General features: G+C 57.0%; 1 protein-coding gene across 2 annotated transcripts in view; it reads left to right on the top strand.

Moving 5' to 3' along the window:
* COL2A1 (collagen type II alpha 1 chain) overlaps nt 1-15819 on the top strand; it is a 30974-nt gene extending 15155 nt beyond the window's left edge. For both annotated transcript variants that reach the window (XM_081060722.1, XM_081060721.1), the window contains exons 18-53: nt 1132-1230; nt 1539-1583; nt 1669-1767; nt 1944-1997; nt 2375-2482; nt 2869-2922; nt 3018-3116; nt 3268-3321; nt 3757-3855; nt 4247-4300; nt 4687-4740; nt 5088-5141; nt 5311-5364; nt 5587-5631; nt 5821-5919; nt 6121-6228; nt 6566-6619; nt 6898-6951; nt 7326-7379; nt 7778-7831; nt 8141-8248; nt 8835-8888; nt 9297-9350; nt 10081-10242; nt 10482-10589; nt 10832-10939; nt 11277-11330; nt 11516-11623; nt 11733-11786; nt 11943-12050; nt 12316-12369; nt 12814-12921; nt 13243-13531; nt 13953-14140; nt 14475-14717; nt 15254-15819. In XM_081060722.1, coding sequence (XP_080916848.1) covers nt 1132-1230; nt 1539-1583; nt 1669-1767; nt 1944-1997; nt 2375-2482; nt 2869-2922; nt 3018-3116; nt 3268-3321; nt 3757-3855; nt 4247-4300; nt 4687-4740; nt 5088-5141; nt 5311-5364; nt 5587-5631; nt 5821-5919; nt 6121-6228; nt 6566-6619; nt 6898-6951; nt 7326-7379; nt 7778-7831; nt 8141-8248; nt 8835-8888; nt 9297-9350; nt 10081-10242; nt 10482-10589; nt 10832-10939; nt 11277-11330; nt 11516-11623; nt 11733-11786; nt 11943-12050; nt 12316-12369; nt 12814-12921; nt 13243-13531; nt 13953-14140; nt 14475-14717; nt 15254-15400 — 3342 coding nt within the window. In that variant the 3' untranslated portion in view covers nt 15401-15819. The remainder of the gene's footprint in view (nt 1-1131; nt 1231-1538; nt 1584-1668; nt 1768-1943; nt 1998-2374; nt 2483-2868; nt 2923-3017; nt 3117-3267; nt 3322-3756; nt 3856-4246; nt 4301-4686; nt 4741-5087; nt 5142-5310; nt 5365-5586; nt 5632-5820; nt 5920-6120; nt 6229-6565; nt 6620-6897; nt 6952-7325; nt 7380-7777; nt 7832-8140; nt 8249-8834; nt 8889-9296; nt 9351-10080; nt 10243-10481; nt 10590-10831; nt 10940-11276; nt 11331-11515; nt 11624-11732; nt 11787-11942; nt 12051-12315; nt 12370-12813; nt 12922-13242; nt 13532-13952; nt 14141-14474; nt 14718-15253) is intronic.
* The last annotated feature ends 762 nt before the right edge of the window (nt 15820-16581 follow it).

The raw sequence follows: 16581 nt of genomic DNA, 5'->3' as shown, positions 1-16581 counted from the left end.
TGGGGGCTTGGCTCTTGCAAGCCCTGTTAATTGAGTTCTTTGGAGGATTAATAGAGGCCAGTAGGAGGCCAGCCAGTGCAGGGAAAGGCCCCTGTGGCCCAAGAGGGATTCCAATGCACATGTCCCTGGGAATTCTCTCCTGTCACCGCCAGGAGATGAATAAGGAGCCTCCGTGTGGTCACTGGCATCAGGTTGCTTTTCCCCTCCTGGGGGTTTCCATGGCAACCAGACAGTGTCTGAGGCCCTGGGAGCCTGGTGAAGGAGACCCATTGTGAAGAGAGACAGCGGAAGGTGAGGGGGCCTGACCTTTAGAAAATCATAATTACAAAAGTGAAGCAAGAATGTTCTGAGAAGAAACCTGAGGAGGCTCTGCCTTCCCTCCAGGTCAGCAGTCCTCCCCAGGGATTCTGCCGTCCAGAAAGCCCAGATCTCAGCTAGTTGCAACTTTCAGGAAAAAATGAAAGTAAAAGCAGAGGCCATTTCGGGGCGGGGGGGCGGGGGACTGCCAGAAAAGCCCAGGAGAATTGGACTGTAGTCAGAGCAGGGAAAAGTAGAGTGGGGCACTTGTCCCAGTTTGCGATTGCCCTGGCTTTCTGGCTCACTTCAAATGGGCCTGGCCCAGAGCCTGGCGCAGCCGTGTTCACATGTCAACCAGGTACCAGCGGAGTGGTGCCCTGAACTGAGGTATCTGAGGGTCTCCATTTCCTCAATAAAAGAGAAACAAAAGAGAAGAGGGGCAGGTAGAGGTGCCTGCCCATCTCAACCGTCCGTCCAGCATCCCACGATGCTAGGATGGCAGGACCCCTCCCAGCCCCCCAGCAAAGGCTTTCTGATGGGTGCTGATGGAACCAACATGATGCCCATTGCTGTAGTGTGTAACTGTGTATTTGCTCATGGTGGTTCACAGTATCGAGAGGAGATGGAGGGTAGAGAGGCAGTGTGAGGAAGTCATCAGGTCAGCAAGCCTGGTCAGGTGGTCCCTGTGGGAAAATGCGTCCTTAGGTGTGTGTGGGGGGTGGGGGTGGGGGGCATGCATGTGCATGGCTCAGCTTTTTGGTGCATGCATATAGCTGGCCCTGGACTGTTGCTGGCCCATCTTTCCCTCATTCCTTTCCCCCCTGTCTTTTCCAGGGTGAAGCTGGTCCCACCGGTGCTCGTGGTCCCGAAGGTGCTCAAGGTCCTCGTGGTGAACCTGGCAATCCTGGGTCCCCTGGGCCGACTGGTGCCTCTGTAAGTGCAGCTTTTCTTTGGCCTGAGGGACCTGGGGTCTGTGGCCCTGGCACTCTCGACTCTATGCTTAGTTATGAGGAAAGTGGAACCACAATCACCAAACCTTCATTCTGACCCAGTGCCTGCTTCCCCATCTCTACAGACATGTCCTCCACTATTTCCTGTCCTCCCCTCAAAGCATCCAGCAAGACTGTGCCTGGAATGGGCAGCTGCTGGCCTAGCCCCTGGACCTGTGGCCTGGGAGGGCTGGGAGAGCTGGGGTTTATTCTTTGCTGCTCATGTTATAATGACACTGTCTCTTTTTTCAGGGTAACCCTGGAACCGATGGAATTCCTGGAGCCAAAGGATCTGCTGTGAGTGTTGCCCTTGGACTTGGTGGGGTGTCGATCCTCCCTCACACCCTCTCCTGATGACCCCCTCTTCTGCTCACGCTGACAGGGTGGTCCTGGCATTGCTGGTGCTCCAGGCTTCCCAGGGCCCCGTGGTCCTCCTGGCCCTCAAGGTGCAACTGGTCCTCTGGGCCCGAAAGGTCAGACGGTAAGAGCCTGGAGTGAACCCCAAGTCCCACTGACACTTTGGAGTCAAAACTCCACCATCCCTCCTTCCCACACTCACACTGGTGTCCTTTGCTGGGCGCCTTTAAGGGTTTCTGGAGGTGGGGGCAGGTTCCAAGGAGAGAACCCAGTGTGAGAACCTTCCTTTCTTTTGTCAAGGGTGAGCCTGGTATTGCTGGCTTCAAAGGCGAACAAGGCCCCAAGGGAGAACCTGTGAGTATCAGCCCATAGCCCTTGCCTCTCCATGCTGCTGCTCTATGGGGCCCAGGTCCATCCCCGGGCCCATTGCCCACCTCCTCTGTAACCCTAGGCCTTCATCTGGGACCTATCAGGTTGTGCCCAGAGAACGGGATGTAACAGGGTTGAAAAGATGCAGAGTCAGTTCTCATCTCTGGCCTGAACAGTTTGAACAGTTTGAACTTTCCTGCTGGGCCACTTTCGTTCTTCCACCATTGATCCTTTATGGTGGCCTCCCTTCCCCAAGTCCCCCAGCCCTGAAACAATTGCCAAGAATTCCTCCACATGCTGGCCAGTGCTTGTTCAGGGCCAGGTGAAGACTCACCCTGTTTCTCTCTTGTGTTGGTTCTTAGGGCCCTGCAGGCCCCCAAGGAGCCCCTGGTCCTGCTGGTGAAGAAGGCAAAAGAGGTGCCCGTGGAGAGCCTGGTGGTGCTGGACCCGTTGGTCCCCCGGGAGAAAGAGTAAGTGGGCTAGGAGTCCCTATGTTCACTGGTGTGGGACCTTGCGATCGAAATCAAGTTCTTGTGGCACTGTGCTTTTGCCAAGTCTTGTGGCCTTCTGGATATTACACTCCTCTTTTCTCCACCCACCACCATGGAGATAGGGCTCCCTTCTTATTTGTTTCCCTCACCCCCAGGATGACATGAAACAGTGAGCTCCTTCCCAGAAAGGTGGGGACAGGCCCAAGAAGTTAATCTCTCAGAATCTTGCAAGCCATAGCTACTGCTACACAGAAACTATGGTTGGCGGGTTGGTAGGATGGACCCCTAGAATCTGGATAGGCTCTCTGCAGCACGATTGGGTCAGGGACCATTCTAACTCACTGCTTCTCTCCACGTCTTCCTAGGGTGCTCCTGGCAACCGTGGTTTCCCAGGTCAAGATGGTCTGGTAGGGCCCAAGGTGAGTTGAGTTTCCCAGGTCCCAAGATGGTCTTGGTCCTTCCTGCATCCTTGGTCTAATGACCTGCTGCTGACTCCCTGCCTCCTCTTGGATAGGGAGCACCTGGAGAGCGAGGGCCCAGTGGCCTTGCTGGCCCCAAGGGAGCCAACGGGGACCCTGGCCGTCCCGGAGAGCCTGGCCTTCCTGGAGCCCGGGTGAGTATGGAACTACTTTTGCCCTCGGCTTTGAGCTCTGAGCAGACCCCTCAGGCCCTTTCTCATCCTTTCCTTTCAACCCTGTGCTGCCAGGATTGGGAGGTCCTGGGACTTGCTCTGACACCCATTTTCCTCTCTTTCCTGAACAAAGGGTCTCACTGGCCGCCCTGGTGATGCTGGTCCTCAAGGCAAAATTGGCCCTTCTGTAAGTCCATCATCTGTTTGTTGGGAGGGGTTGGGGTATGTCCTTGGGGAGGCACGTGGGAAGAGAGACAGGAGTTTGGGTGGGGGCATCCTGTGAATTGGGGAAAGGGCAGATGGTAGGAACTAGGATCAGGTGGGGCCTGTGCTGTGGCTGTGAGCTCTGAAAATGTCTCCCCTTGTGCATTTGGTCCTTTCTCTGGGGGAAGATCAAGCCTGGTGTGTATTTTCAGGGGCAGAATTTCTAAGTTAAGCAGTGCCTTGTCACCGACAGGGTCCATGCGTGTGGTGTTGGCTGCTGGTCGTAACCTTGGTCAGTCTCACATGCTGTGTCTGGCTAATGCCTAGCCCTGTGCCTGCCACATAGTAGGCTCTTAGCACACATTGGATGGACAACTGTGGTCAGTGTCTGTTCTGAGAATGGTGTCCTCTCTTTCAGGGAGCCGCTGGTGAAGATGGTCGCCCTGGACCTCCAGGTCCTCAGGGGGCTCGTGGGCAGCCTGGTGTCATGGGTTTCCCTGGCCCCAAAGGTGCCAATGTAAGTAACAACCTGCCCTTCCATTTCTTCCCACATGGTCCTACCTATCTCCCTGCCCCTGGGGAGAGGGCTGGCTCCTGAATATAGTTCATTGACGGGCAGTGACAAGCAGGGTCCCTGGTACCATGGGCAGCTCAGGCCTCCATGTCTTATAGGAGTGCGAGTGATCTGGGGAAACCCAGGGCTCCTTAGAGCTTTGAGACCTGTCATCCATGACATTGTTCCATGGGTCAGCGCCCTCAGTTCATACCTCTGAGTGCAAGAGAAGGTGCTGATAACTGGCTTTAGCCTTTGCTGTCCATCAGGCCCCCAGCCCCAGTCTCCCCAGCTTGTTCTACCCCCCACTCTCACCCAAGCCCTCTACCTCATGGTCCTGCACTCTCTCCCCCAGGGCGAGCCTGGGAAAGCTGGTGAGAAAGGACTGTCTGGTGCTCCTGGTCTGAGAGTAAGTACCTTCCCCACAGCAGTGCCTTGGTGTTGGCTGGACACCACGAGGGAGAGATGTCTCTACGGCATGTTCTGGGATCCCTAGTTAGCAGTATGGCTTCCTGTGGCTGAGCCCATCTGCTCTGGGCCCTTTTGGAGTCCACACAGGGGGACTTCTGGTTGCACTCAGTCAGTAGCAGCCCAGAGAGATGGGGAGCCCCTTCTGCTGAGAAAGACTGAGGGGCCAGGGAAGGAAGGGGAGGGAAGGGGTAGTACACATGGAGTTCAGGTTGGGGATTGAGGCGGTCCGGAAACTCTGGACCACAGTGTACCTGCCCAGTCCTGGAGGGTCTGCAGAACTGAAGAAAAGTATGTCATCACGTCATTCTTCTCGCTTCCCTCTAGGGTCTTCCTGGCAAAGATGGTGAGACAGGTGCTGCAGGCCCCCCTGGGCCCACTGTAAGTACCTGCTCAGCCTCTCCAGGTGGTCCTGTGGGCAGGGGCTTGGTGGGGTGCAGGCAGGTAGACCTTAGGCCCACTCAGCAATGGAGCTGACAGATGTGGACCTGGGCTGATCCAGGACACCAGCCCCACTCTGGGTCGAGGGGGAGTACCCCACCCTGAGGAAGAAGTGTGGACCCCGCCCTGGTTGTCATTGGTGGGAGGACAACAAAACACATAGGCGTGCACACCTTGTTGGGCGGTGCAGGGCGGTGTCTGTCCTGTCCTCTTGTGGCCACTCTCAGGGCCTCCAGCTCTCAGGTGCTCGGGAGTGCTGGTTCACCTCACCTGCATTTCCTCTGCAGGGACCTGCTGGTGAACGAGGCGAGCAGGGCGCTCCTGGGCCATCTGGGTTCCAGGTAGGTGTCTGAACCAGGCTTTCTCAGGAGTCCCTTTCCACGCGCAGGGTTCATGGGAGCAGCAGCAGGCATGGTGGGTGGAGGGCCCGCCCCCCTCAAGGGGGAACAGGGGAATGAGGTTTCCCAGCAAACTCACTCCTTCGCTGATGCTTGTCATTTTGGCTTCTAGGGACTTCCTGGCCCTCCTGGTCCCCCAGGTGAAGGTGGAAAACCAGGTGACCAGGTGAGTATGGGGCTCTTTGAACCTGCAACCTGTTTAGATGGAAAGATGTCTTCTGATGCTCAGGAGACAAGGCAGGAGGGCACGAGGAGCCCCATGGAGGCCCGGGATGTCTGGGACCGCGTCCCAGCTCTGCTAGATGACAATCGGAGGTCGGGGAGGGACGCTCAGCCAGGGCTTGGGCACAAAGCCTTCAGTCTCTCACACATCCTTCTCGTTCTCCAGGGTGTTCCCGGTGAAGCTGGAGCCCCCGGCCTCGTGGGTCCCAGAGTGAGTGTCCTGTCGCCCATTCCTGGTGGTCTCCTTGGGCCTGCTCTCTCCCCGTGCAGTTCTGCCAGCACTTCCCAGCTGTACAGCCACCCTGTGTCCTGGGCCCCGCTCTGCTGCCCACCTCCCTGCTTCTCCTTGGGCCTCTACCCTGTCTGCCTCCCTAATCGCTCCTTGGTGTCTCTGCCACAGGGTGAACGAGGTTTCCCAGGTGAACGTGGCTCTCCTGGTGCCCAGGGCCTCCAGGGTCAACGTGGTCTCCCCGGCACTCCTGGCACTGACGGTCCCAAAGTAAGTGAGGCAGCTGCTGCAGCGAGGGTCCTCTGGGCTGGCCTAGGAAGCCTGCTGAGGGAGCAAGAGGAAGGGGGGGAGTGGAAGAGGAGATAGAAAGGAAGGCTGGCCAGAGGAGGAGGAGAAGGAAGGGGGGAGTTGCGTACTGGAGTCCTGAGGGAATCTGCCCACCACAGATTCCCTGTCTTCTCCCCACCCCAGGGTGCATCTGGCCCAGTTGGCCCCCCTGGGGCTCAGGGCCCTCCAGGTCTACAGGGGATGCCCGGTGAGAGGGGAGCAGCTGGTATTGCTGGGCCCAAGGGCGACAGGGTAAGTACCAGGCTACATTCCTCCCCCAAAGCCATGCTTGCCTGCTCCCACACTCACTCCCTCTCCCACAGTACCTGGGAGTGAAGTCCCTGGCTACCCTTCTTGAGGAACTTGGAGATCTCCCCTCCAAGTCTCTGTTCACCTTTTAATGACATCTTCCCCCACCCTTCCCTCATTCTCACTCCTGCTATTCCTTGTCACTCACCCTGAGACCACAGAGCAAATCCTCTTGGCCAGGGTCTGAGCTCTGCCTGGAGCCCCATTCAGAGTGAGACTGAGCTGACAAAGGGGGTCTTGGAGTGCCCCCTTGAGGTATCCCATTCTCTCTATCCCATAGGGTGATGTCGGTGAGAAAGGCCCTGAGGGAGCCCCCGGGAAGGACGGTGGACGAGTAAGTGAATGCAGACTGCTTGGGGACTGGGTGGGGCAAATGCCAGGGACCCCCAGCCCTGCACTCAGGAGATCGGGACTGTGGGTGAGTGGGGTCCCTGGTCCTATCTCAGCTGTCTAGGCTGGGCAACCACAGGGACTTCCCTGTCAAAACTGGGGGCCACAGAGTGAGAGGGAGTTCAGGGGGCCATGGAGGTGCACCAAGGTTTATTGGGTGTGAGATCCAAGTTTTTGGCCAACTCTCCCTGCCTCCCTCACTTCCTCCTTCTCTCTCCCCAGGGTCTGACCGGTCCTATTGGCCCCCCTGGCCCAGCTGGTGCCAATGGTGAGAAGGTGAGTCCTGGCTCCTTTTCTTCCCTTTGCCTCACTTCCCCCACTGAGTCTCTTTTCCATATCTTCCCAAGGGCTGTTATTTCTTCCCTGCCCTCATCAATTGTCACCCTCCTGCCCACCAGGGACTGCAAGAAATGAAGGGTGGGGGTCGCGCGTGCCCTGTTGAGTGGAGCAGTTGAACTGGGGGTAAAGTGCATTCAGCAAAGGCCCCTAGGAGATTGCAAGTGTAGGCTGAAATAATAAAGAGAAAGGCTGTGTGTGGATAAGGGGGTGGGGGCGGGCGACCCAGAGCCCCCATCCATCGTGAGGGCTTCCTGGATGTACTTTGATCTCAGAAGGCCTCACTCTGACCTGCACCCCCCTCCCCACATTAGGGAGAAGTTGGCCCTCCTGGCCCTTCGGGAACAGCTGGTGCTCGTGGTGCCCCGGTGAGTATCGGCCCCCTGAGCTTGACTCTGTCCCCAGGCCCCTGGGAGTGAGGCAGGCTGAAAGCTGGCCCTGCAGGTCCTGGCCCTGGCTCCCCCTCTGCCATTTGGGTCTGGCGGTGGAAGGAGAGATGAAAAAGGAAAGGAGAAGGCATGTCACCCTTGTGATATGGACAGGGTGGAGGGCCTTTGGATCACCAGGTCCTCTGATCAAGAGAGGCTTTCTGACCTGGGTCCTTTTATTTAGGACCAAACTTCCTAAAGCTCCTTTCAGATGCCTTCTCTCTGGGGGTTACTATGCAAGAGGCTAGACTGGGCCAGAAGGGACGCTGGGCTTGTAGGAGGGAACAGAGGAGACAGGCAGCGGGGCATTACACCTTCTGGGCCTTCTTCTCTCACAGGGTGAACGTGGAGAGACTGGACCCCCTGGACCCGCTGGATTTGCCGGTCCTCCCGTGAGTACCCCACCCACCCTCCCTTCCACCCCCTCCACTCAGGCCTGTCCACATCCAGCTCCGGAGGGTAGCTTGCAGCCTGGGGGGGAGGGAGGGACAGAATTTAAAGAAGAGAGGAATGGCCTCTTCCCTCTCTCCTCTCCTTTTATATGTCCACACTTATATAACAGTCCTATCTTAGACCCAACTTTCAGGCCTAGGATGGACAGGCACATGCACACACACCCACTCAGAGTCGCTGGCCCTTTTGGAAGAACCTCAAGTATTTGGCTTGCCCCTCATTCACTTGCTTCATCCTTTCTGGAACAGGGTGCTGATGGCCAACCAGGTGCCAAGGGTGAGCAAGGAGAGGCCGGCCAGAAAGGTGACGCTGGCACTCCGGGTCCTCAGGGCCCCTCCGGAGCTCCTGGGCCTCAGGTGGGTAGTGCCGAGTCCCCCGGGAACTGTTTCCACAGGGCAGGGACTGCTGGGTGCAGGCTGAGGGGTGGACAGGCAGACATGGCTGGGAAGCCTGGGGGACACCCCACCTTAGCTCAGGGCCCTCCACCCAGCAGACGGGAGCCTGCTGCTACCGCTGCCACAGGAGGGAGAGGCTGTGGGAGGAGGAATTTGTACTTAGGGATAAAGGCTCAAGTAGCTAAATTGGCTTTTATTATCTTGGGTGTGGGGTGTGTGGTGGGAGTGCTCGGGGATGGACACAGAGTGAGGACGCACAGCTGGGACACAGCAGTCTGTCTCAGTGGGGGTGGGGACAGGAGACACCTGTGACTGGCTCCAATGGATGCCTGATAGGCTTCTCCTCCCCGAGATCTACAACATGAGTCTCTTAGTGGCCCGGGTGGCAGGCCCCCCTGTGACAGCTTCTCCAGGCTGGGATTTTAGTGCCAAGAACGCTCGCTACATCTTTGAAAACCTAGCCCTCAGGAGTCCATTGTTGGGGTTCAGACAGTCCCTCCCCCGGGGCGACCAGGCCTCACTGTCTCTCTCCTTCCTTCCCTCCTAGGGTCCTACTGGTGTGACTGGTCCTAAAGGAGCCCGCGGTGCTCAAGGCCCTCCGGTGAGTGAGGCCTCCGTCCCCACCCTCACCCAGGTGGGGTGGAAGGTGCTGTGGGTGCAACAGCTTCTCTCATGCCCCCACCTCTCGCCTCATGAAGAAGGTCTGGCCCCAGAGGCTCCACTGCGCTGTTCTGGGATTCACCCACTTCCTTCTTCCTTAGTCCTGTTCTTGTCCCAGCCTGAGGCCATCCTGAGACAGGCCTGGCCCCACCTGAGTGCCCCCTGGCGGGAGCTGGAGGCAGAGAAGCTACAGCTGCGCAATCCTGTGGCCAGACCCCAAGGGCGCTTTCTCTGTCTCTGGCTCCCTCACCCTTTTTCACACCAGCCTCTGAGACCTCCCCACCCCATATTAGATTCTCAATCCTCCTGAGGGCCTGAGGGATTCAGGGGCTCTCCTCTCCTCACACAGGGAGCCACTGGATTCCCCGGAGCTGCTGGCCGTGTTGGACCCCCAGGCTCCAATGTAAGTGCTGCTGCTACCTGGTTCCTTACTCCAGGGATGGGAGGCACAGGTAGGGGCCACAGAGTCTGGCCCAGTCCCCCTTCCAGGGCCCCAGAGAGCCCACGCTTATCCTTTTGTGCGTGTTCCCACTCCTGGGAAAAGTAGCTAATTCGTCTCAGGCTCGTTCCCCTTGTAGACAGCTAGGAGCAGGGGGGCGACCCTCTTGTTGGCCATAGGCAACCTTCCTAGCTGGCTAGGGCTCAAACCCTCACAAGTCTGGCTTGGTGGGCAGGATGGGGCTGGCATAATTGCCTTCGTCATGGACACACATTTCTTGAGCATGCTCTGTGCACTGGGCCCTGTACAAGTCATACATCTTGGAAGGCAGAGAGAGGAGGAAACGTCACCCAGCTTACCGAGTGCAGGGGGACTAGATACATAGGCTAAGGGGGTGAAGGGGCAGGGTTTGAGTTGTTCCTTGAGGAATGGAGGTGGGGTGGGGCAATGGAAGCCCAAGGGAAGGAGGCAGGTGGGCTGCCAACCAGACCAGAAAAAGCAAAGCACGCAGGGGCTGGAGAAACTAGGGCTGGCTGCCCAGAGCTCTCATATGAGAGAGATCAAAGAGGGAGACTGGGGGTCAAGCTGCCCTTTTCCAGAGGGGAAACTGCTGTCTCTGGGGCCATGGTGGCTTTGGCAGCCCAGATGGGGAAGGGTGAGTTGCGTTCCCACTTCCTGCATTTGCTCCTTCTAGGGAAACCCTGGGCCCCCGGGACCCCCTGGTCCTTCCGGAAAAGATGGTCCCAAAGGTGCTCGAGGAGACAGTGGCCCACCTGGCCGAGCTGGTGACCCCGGCCTCCAAGGTCCTGCTGGAGCCCCTGGCGAGAAGGGAGAGCCTGGAGATGATGGTCCCTCTGTAAGTCCACAATCAGGCCCAGGCCAGCCCAGGGCTAAGGCTGTGAGAGGCTTCTGAGCGCACAGAGTATGGAGTCACGGGGTGCAGCACTGTGGGTATGCAGGGAGGGGGAGCAGTGCAGAGAAGTATACCGCGAGGGCAGGAGGAGTGCTGCTCCCTGCAGAGCTGGCAGCCGGGCTGGTGTGGGTAGAACTGACTCTGTCAGTTGTCAAGTTCTCATCTCCCACCTCTCCTCTTAGGGTCCCGATGGTCCTCCAGGTCCCCAGGGTCTGGCTGGTCAGAGGGGCATTGTTGGTCTTCCTGGGCAGCGTGGTGAGAGAGGATTCCCCGGCTTGCCCGGCCCATCGGTAAGTGACGGGTACCCCTTCTTCTGGGCGATCTGGGCCCAGCTGGCTCAGCCAGAAGCTCTTTACTCAGTAGTCGGTGCAGTGGCCTGAGTTCTGCAGAAGCAACACCACCCCGAGGCTTCCACCCACTCAGCACCCTTGGAACTGTCCCTTCATCAGCCCTTTCCCCAGAGAGGCTCAGCGGGGTCCTGGGCAGGGACACTTAGTGGGCACACTCATCGTCCTTGTCATTGTCCTTTCAGGGTGAGCCTGGCAAGCAGGGAGCTCCTGGTGCATCTGGAGACCGAGGTCCCCCTGGCCCTGTGGGTCCTCCTGGTCTGACTGGTCCCGCTGGTGAACCCGGACGAGAGGTGAGTCGTGGGACCCACCACAGGAAGGCCCTTACTAGGGAGAGAAACCCCGTGCAACTCAGTACCAGGCCAGCCAGGTTAAGTGCTGGCGCCCTGGAGAAGGGGATGACAGGATGGGCGTTAGGCACAAGTGCCCAGGTGCAGAAGGATGGTTGTGATGGGAGAGAGAAGGGCACAGAGACTTAGATCTGGTACACAGAGAGGAAGGCAGAAGGAAGCTCGGTGAGAAAGCTTTAGACAGAAGGAACAAGCCTGGGGCTTCTGAGGCGAAGACAGGGGAGCAGAGGGGGAGACGGGCAGGGGCAGCTCTCATGGCATCTTGTTTCTCATTGTCCAGGGAAGCCCTGGTGCTGATGGCCCCCCTGGCAGAGATGGTGCAGCTGGAGTCAAGGTGAATATCTCGGGGTGTCTGTGTGCAGTGGGACTGGGAGGACATTCCACTGGGAGGACATTCCATAACAGGTCAGCTCGGGGTAGCAGGTGGGAGTCAAGAGTCTGGTGTCACTCTGGAAGGACCTTCTTTCCTTGCCTCTTCTGAACTATTTTTCTCTGAGCCTGAGACCTCTCTCCTGACAGGGTGATCGTGGTGAGACTGGGCCCCTGGGTGCTCCTGGAGCCCCTGGGCCCCCTGGCTCTCCTGGCCCTGCAGGCCCAACTGGCAAGCAGGGAGATCGAGGAGAAGCTGTGAGTATCGTGGGGATACCAGTCTCGGTGCACCAGCCCGAGGGCAGGTAAAGAGGAGGGCCCTCCCTGTCTTGGCCTGGCTCTGACACTGCTCCCACTCTCCTCACAGGGTGCACAAGGCCCCATGGGACCCGCAGGACCTGCTGGAGCCCGGGGAATCGCAGTGCGTATTTGAGTATCCTACACTGGGTCTCTGACAGAGGCAGGCTGGGAGGGCAGCAGGCGCCCTGTGGATGCTGGACTCCTTGGCTTGGATGAGGCTGAGGGCTTTGGCCCAGCCCGACCCGACCCAACCTGTGTCTGTCGGTCTTATTTCCAGGGCCCTCAAGGCCCCCGAGGTGACAAAGGAGAAACTGGAGAGGCTGGCGAGAGGGGACTGAAGGGTCACCGTGGCTTCACTGGTCTGCAGGGTCTTCCTGGCCCTCCTGTGAGTGTTGCTGTCCGAGCTTGGCTCCCCAAGACCTCCCACTGCTCTGAGCCCACTTGCGTTTCCCATGCTGCTAAGACAACTTGGGATCATCCTAAGTAATTTCTAGGACTTCTTCAGGGTTGGAGGGAGGAGCAAGCGGAAAGGGAATAGGGGTGGGACATGTATCTCCTCTACCAACTCCATATGTATATTCAAGAAGGCTTCCCATCCTGGAAGATGGGGCTGTGCTCACCTCTGACCTTTGCCTCTTCCTTCTGCACAGGGTCCTTCTGGAGACCAAGGTGCTTCTGGTCCTGCTGGTCCTTCTGGCCCAAGAGTAAGTAAGCCAACTGTTCCTCAGGGGTAGGGCCAGGGCACTGGGTGGGTGTCCAATGGAGAGCGAAATGTTGCTGCTTCTGAGAAAGCTTGGGCTTGGGGGGCCTCAGCAGTGGAGGTAGGACTGGCTCGGTGTGACTATGGCCAGAAAAGTACCTGAAATCACAGGTAGGATGAACTTGAGAGCAGCTCTCAGCTGTCAGATCCCCTGGGAACAGGATTTTACAAAGAGGAGCTTAGGAGGGCAGGAAAGCCATGAAGCCATCCTTTTGGTTCTTAGTCAGATAGAGAGCAGTTTAGGGTTCCATGACTGAGAAATGAGAAGAATTGGGAGCAGCATGTAGCCACCTACTGTCAGGATGGCCACCCGACCAGCCCCAGCTCCTCCCCGACCTTCCCTCTGCTGATGGCTCTTCTCTTACCACCTTTCTCTCCTGGCTTGCAGGGTCCTCCTGGCCCTGTTGGTCCCTCGGGCAAAGATGGTGCTAATGGAATCCCTGGCCCCATTGGACCTCCTGGTCCCCGTGGACGTTCTGGCGAAACAGGCCCCGCTGTAAGTGTCCTGACTCCTTCCTGCTGTCCTAAGCGCCTGGGGCTTGAGCTCTCTGGTGCAAAGGGCCTCTTTGGGGGCATCAGCCTACAGCTAATGGTGATAGCACCCTTTATCCTGGGGTCTCCCTGGAGGTTTAAAGGGCTCATGACTGGTGTTGGGAAGCAGAAGAGAGGGGCTGTGGTTTTCTTGGTCCTGGCCTACTGTAACCCCTCCTTCATCCCTGAGACGAAAGAAAACACTCTAGACCATTCTAGCAGGTGCGGATGGACACAGATGTGTCTCCCTTCAATTCCTGGCTGATTTCTCTGTTTCCTGCTTTAGGGTCCTCCTGGAAATCCTGGCCCCCCTGGCCCTCCAGGGCCCCCCGGCCCTGGCATCGACATGTCAGCCTTTGCTGGCCTGGGTGGGAGAGAGAAAGGACCTGACCCCATGCAGTACATGCGGGCAGACCAGGCAGCTGGCAACCTGAGACAGCACGATGCCGAAGTGGATGCGACGCTCAAGTCCCTCAACAACCAGATTGAGAGCATCCGCAGCCCCGAGGGCTCCCGCAAGAACCCCGCCCGCACCTGCAGGGACTTGAAACTCTGCCACCCTGAATGGAAGAGCGGTGAGCTAGACGAGCAGGACCCCCGGTCCCAGACAGTAGGAAGTCAGCCCACTGGGCACCACTCCTTCAGAAGAAGGCAGGAGATGTCTATTAGTGCAGGGCAGATGGTTGCTCCCCCATTTAACAGCAGAGCAACTGCAGGCCTGGCTCCTGTCCTGCCATGGCTACGTGGCAGAAGTGACATCAGGGTAGAGTTTCACCCACCGGGCAGGTACTGCTCCTGCCCTATTGCTCACACCCCCATTTGGCACTGGACCTTCCCCTTCAGGTCTCCTTGCCCTTGGTACCTCCCTCTCCTCTCCCCTCCTTTGGGCCACGTGTGGCCCTCACACCCTGCTCCTCTCCCCTGGTGTCCCGGTAGGCCTGAGTGTGTCTGTGCTTGTCTGAGCCCTGACAGGGTGTCGCCTCTTCCCCCTTACAGGAGACTACTGGATTGACCCTAACCAGGGCTGCACCTTAGACGCCATGAAGGTTTTCTGCAACATGGAGACTGGCGAGACTTGTGTCTACCCCAACCCAGCAAATGTTCCCAAGAAGAACTGGTGGAGCAGCAAGAGCAAGGACAAGAAACATATCTGGTTTGGAGAAACAATCAACGGTGGCTTCCACGTGAGTGCCTGGCTGCTCTAGGCCAGAGATGGTTCCTCAAATCTTTCTCTTCTTTCTCCCTGAAAGCTTTTAGAACCTTGCCTACATTGTCTCTGGTTTTCTTTGGTGCTTAAGAGGAAGGAAAGAAGAGGAATAGTATTTTCTCCCATTTAGAGGTGGAGGAAGAGGTCCTCAAAGGCTTGCTCTCCTGTCTAGAAGCAAAAACATCCTCCCAGGGACCTACTCTGAGTCCTCTTTCGCTCCTCTGAACCCTGGACACTTGGCAGCCCTTGACGCCCTTGGTCCCATCGAATGCCACTCGTGGGCCTCATACCACTGCTGTCTGCCCTAACAGTTCAGCTATGGTGATGACAACCTAGCTCCCAACACTGCCAACGTCCAGATGACCTTCCTGCGCCTGCTGTCCACCGAGGGCTCCCAAAACATCACCTACCACTGCAAGAACAGCATTGCCTACCTGGACGAAGCAGCTGGCAACCTCAAGAAGGCCCTGCTCATCCAGGGCTCCAATGACGTGGAGATCCGGGCTGAGGGCAACAGCAGGTTCACGTACACTGTCCTGAAGGATGGCTGCACGGTGAGTCGGGAAAACTGGAGCTGCCAGTGCAATGAGTTGCCTGTGGCTGGGGGCTCAGGTTGGAGTGGGCAGGGTTTGGTCCCCAACAGGCGTCATGGTCCTAAAGTGATGGGCTCATCAAAGGAATGAGGGTGAGGGGTTATGTAGAGAAGACATGCAGAGTGACAGGCGAGGGAGAGGAGCATGTCATTGTATCTTCCTCACTCCCCTCGCTCAGGGGAAATAAGACCCTACCCAGTGTGTCCAGTTGCTGTTGGAGGAAGATTGCTATAGTAATGGAGGGGCTGGCTATGAGGTGGAGCAATGAGGGAGTCCTAGGCTGGGGGCTCACTGTGGGGAGTGGGAAGGAGAAGAGTGGAGTGGAGAAAGCCCTGGAGGTGGAGAGGGCTCTGGCCAGTCAAGAAAGCCAGGAAACACTAGGGAGCTCCACGTGTTTTGCACTTTGTGTTCTTTGAGGCTCAGTTTTGGGGTCCTGGGCAGCTGGTATTGGATTGCAGAGCACCCACTGAATAGCGTCTCCTCTCTTTCTCCCCTAGAAACACACCGGTAAGTGGGGCAAGACTATGATCGAGTACCGGTCACAGAAGACCTCACGCCTGCCCATCATTGACATTGCACCCATGGACATAGGAGGGCCCGAGCAGGAATTTGGTGTGGACATAGGGCCTGTCTGCTTCTTGTAAAGACCTGAAACCAGAAACAACACAATCCATTGCAAACCCAAAGGACCCAAGTACTTTCCAATCCCAGTCACTCTAGGACTCTGCACTGAATGGCTGACCTGACCTGATGTCCATTCATCCCATCCTTTCACAGTTTGGACTTTTTTCCCCTCTCTTTTTCTAAGAGACCTGAACTGGGCAGACTGCAAAATAAAATCTCGGTGTTCTATTTATTTATTGTCTTCCTGTAAGACCTTTGGGTCAAGGCAGAGGCAGGAAACTAACTCGTGTGAGTCAAACACCCCCTGAGTGACTGCCCCCCCAAGCCCAGGCAAGAAGATGCCCCTTCAGGTGCCGGGCGCAGGAACTGTGTGTGTCCTACACAATGGTGCTATTCTGTGTCAAACACCTCTGTATTTTTTAAAACATCGATTGATATTAAAAACAAAAAAAATTATTGGAAAGTACATATTGACTTGGGCTTTGTTCTTTATATCCCATTAATCCTTGATTCTGTAGACATGACCAGTGGCCTTCTTCTGTTGACTTTTTGACCAAAAGGGAGGACACTGAAGCCACAGTGCCTGGTTTAGTGACCTCACACAAACACAAATTTGCCTCTTTCTATAAACCGTGGCACTGTGTGGAACCCAGGGGTGAACTGGGACCAGAGACCAACATTTGGGAAGGGAAGCACGAAAGAGGAATGGTCTCGTTCTTCAGAGTAAACACGGAGCATGACTCGAGGGCACATTAGTGCAAGAGAAGCGATAAGCTCTGGGCTCAGGCGTGGGGACAAAGTGTGGGCCACATCTTGCTGAATGGGAGAGATCTGAGACGCTCCCAAGGTAGGGGTTGCGGGGTGAGGAAGGAGGGGAGGGGCGTGAATCTGCAGGGGCCCATGCTAAGTGTACACAATCAGACAAACTTGGTGATCTACTTATTTGTGTCTTTCTCTTAAGACTTTTATTAATAGGTCAAGAGAGGTACCCACTCCTTATTCCTCTTCCGCACCTGTCCCTCTGGCTCCCATTCTACACTTCCTGGACCTGCACTTAAAGCTTCCATGGACTTTCTGTCAACACCAGGCTTATGAATGGACAGCCTCCCATTTCTCCCAACCATCAGGTGTTCCTTGCTTTCCAATGGCTTGGGTTTGTGTAGCAAAAATGAGGAAGCTGTCACCTTCTCCACTAGAGGGG

Source organism: Rhinolophus hipposideros (genome assembly GCF_964194185.1).
Source record: "Rhinolophus hipposideros genome assembly, chromosome: 9".
NCBI lineage: Eukaryota > Metazoa > Chordata > Mammalia > Chiroptera > Rhinolophidae > Rhinolophus > Rhinolophus hipposideros.
Note: the sequence above shows the minus strand (reverse complement) of the source record. Positions and strands in the feature narration are given on the sequence as shown.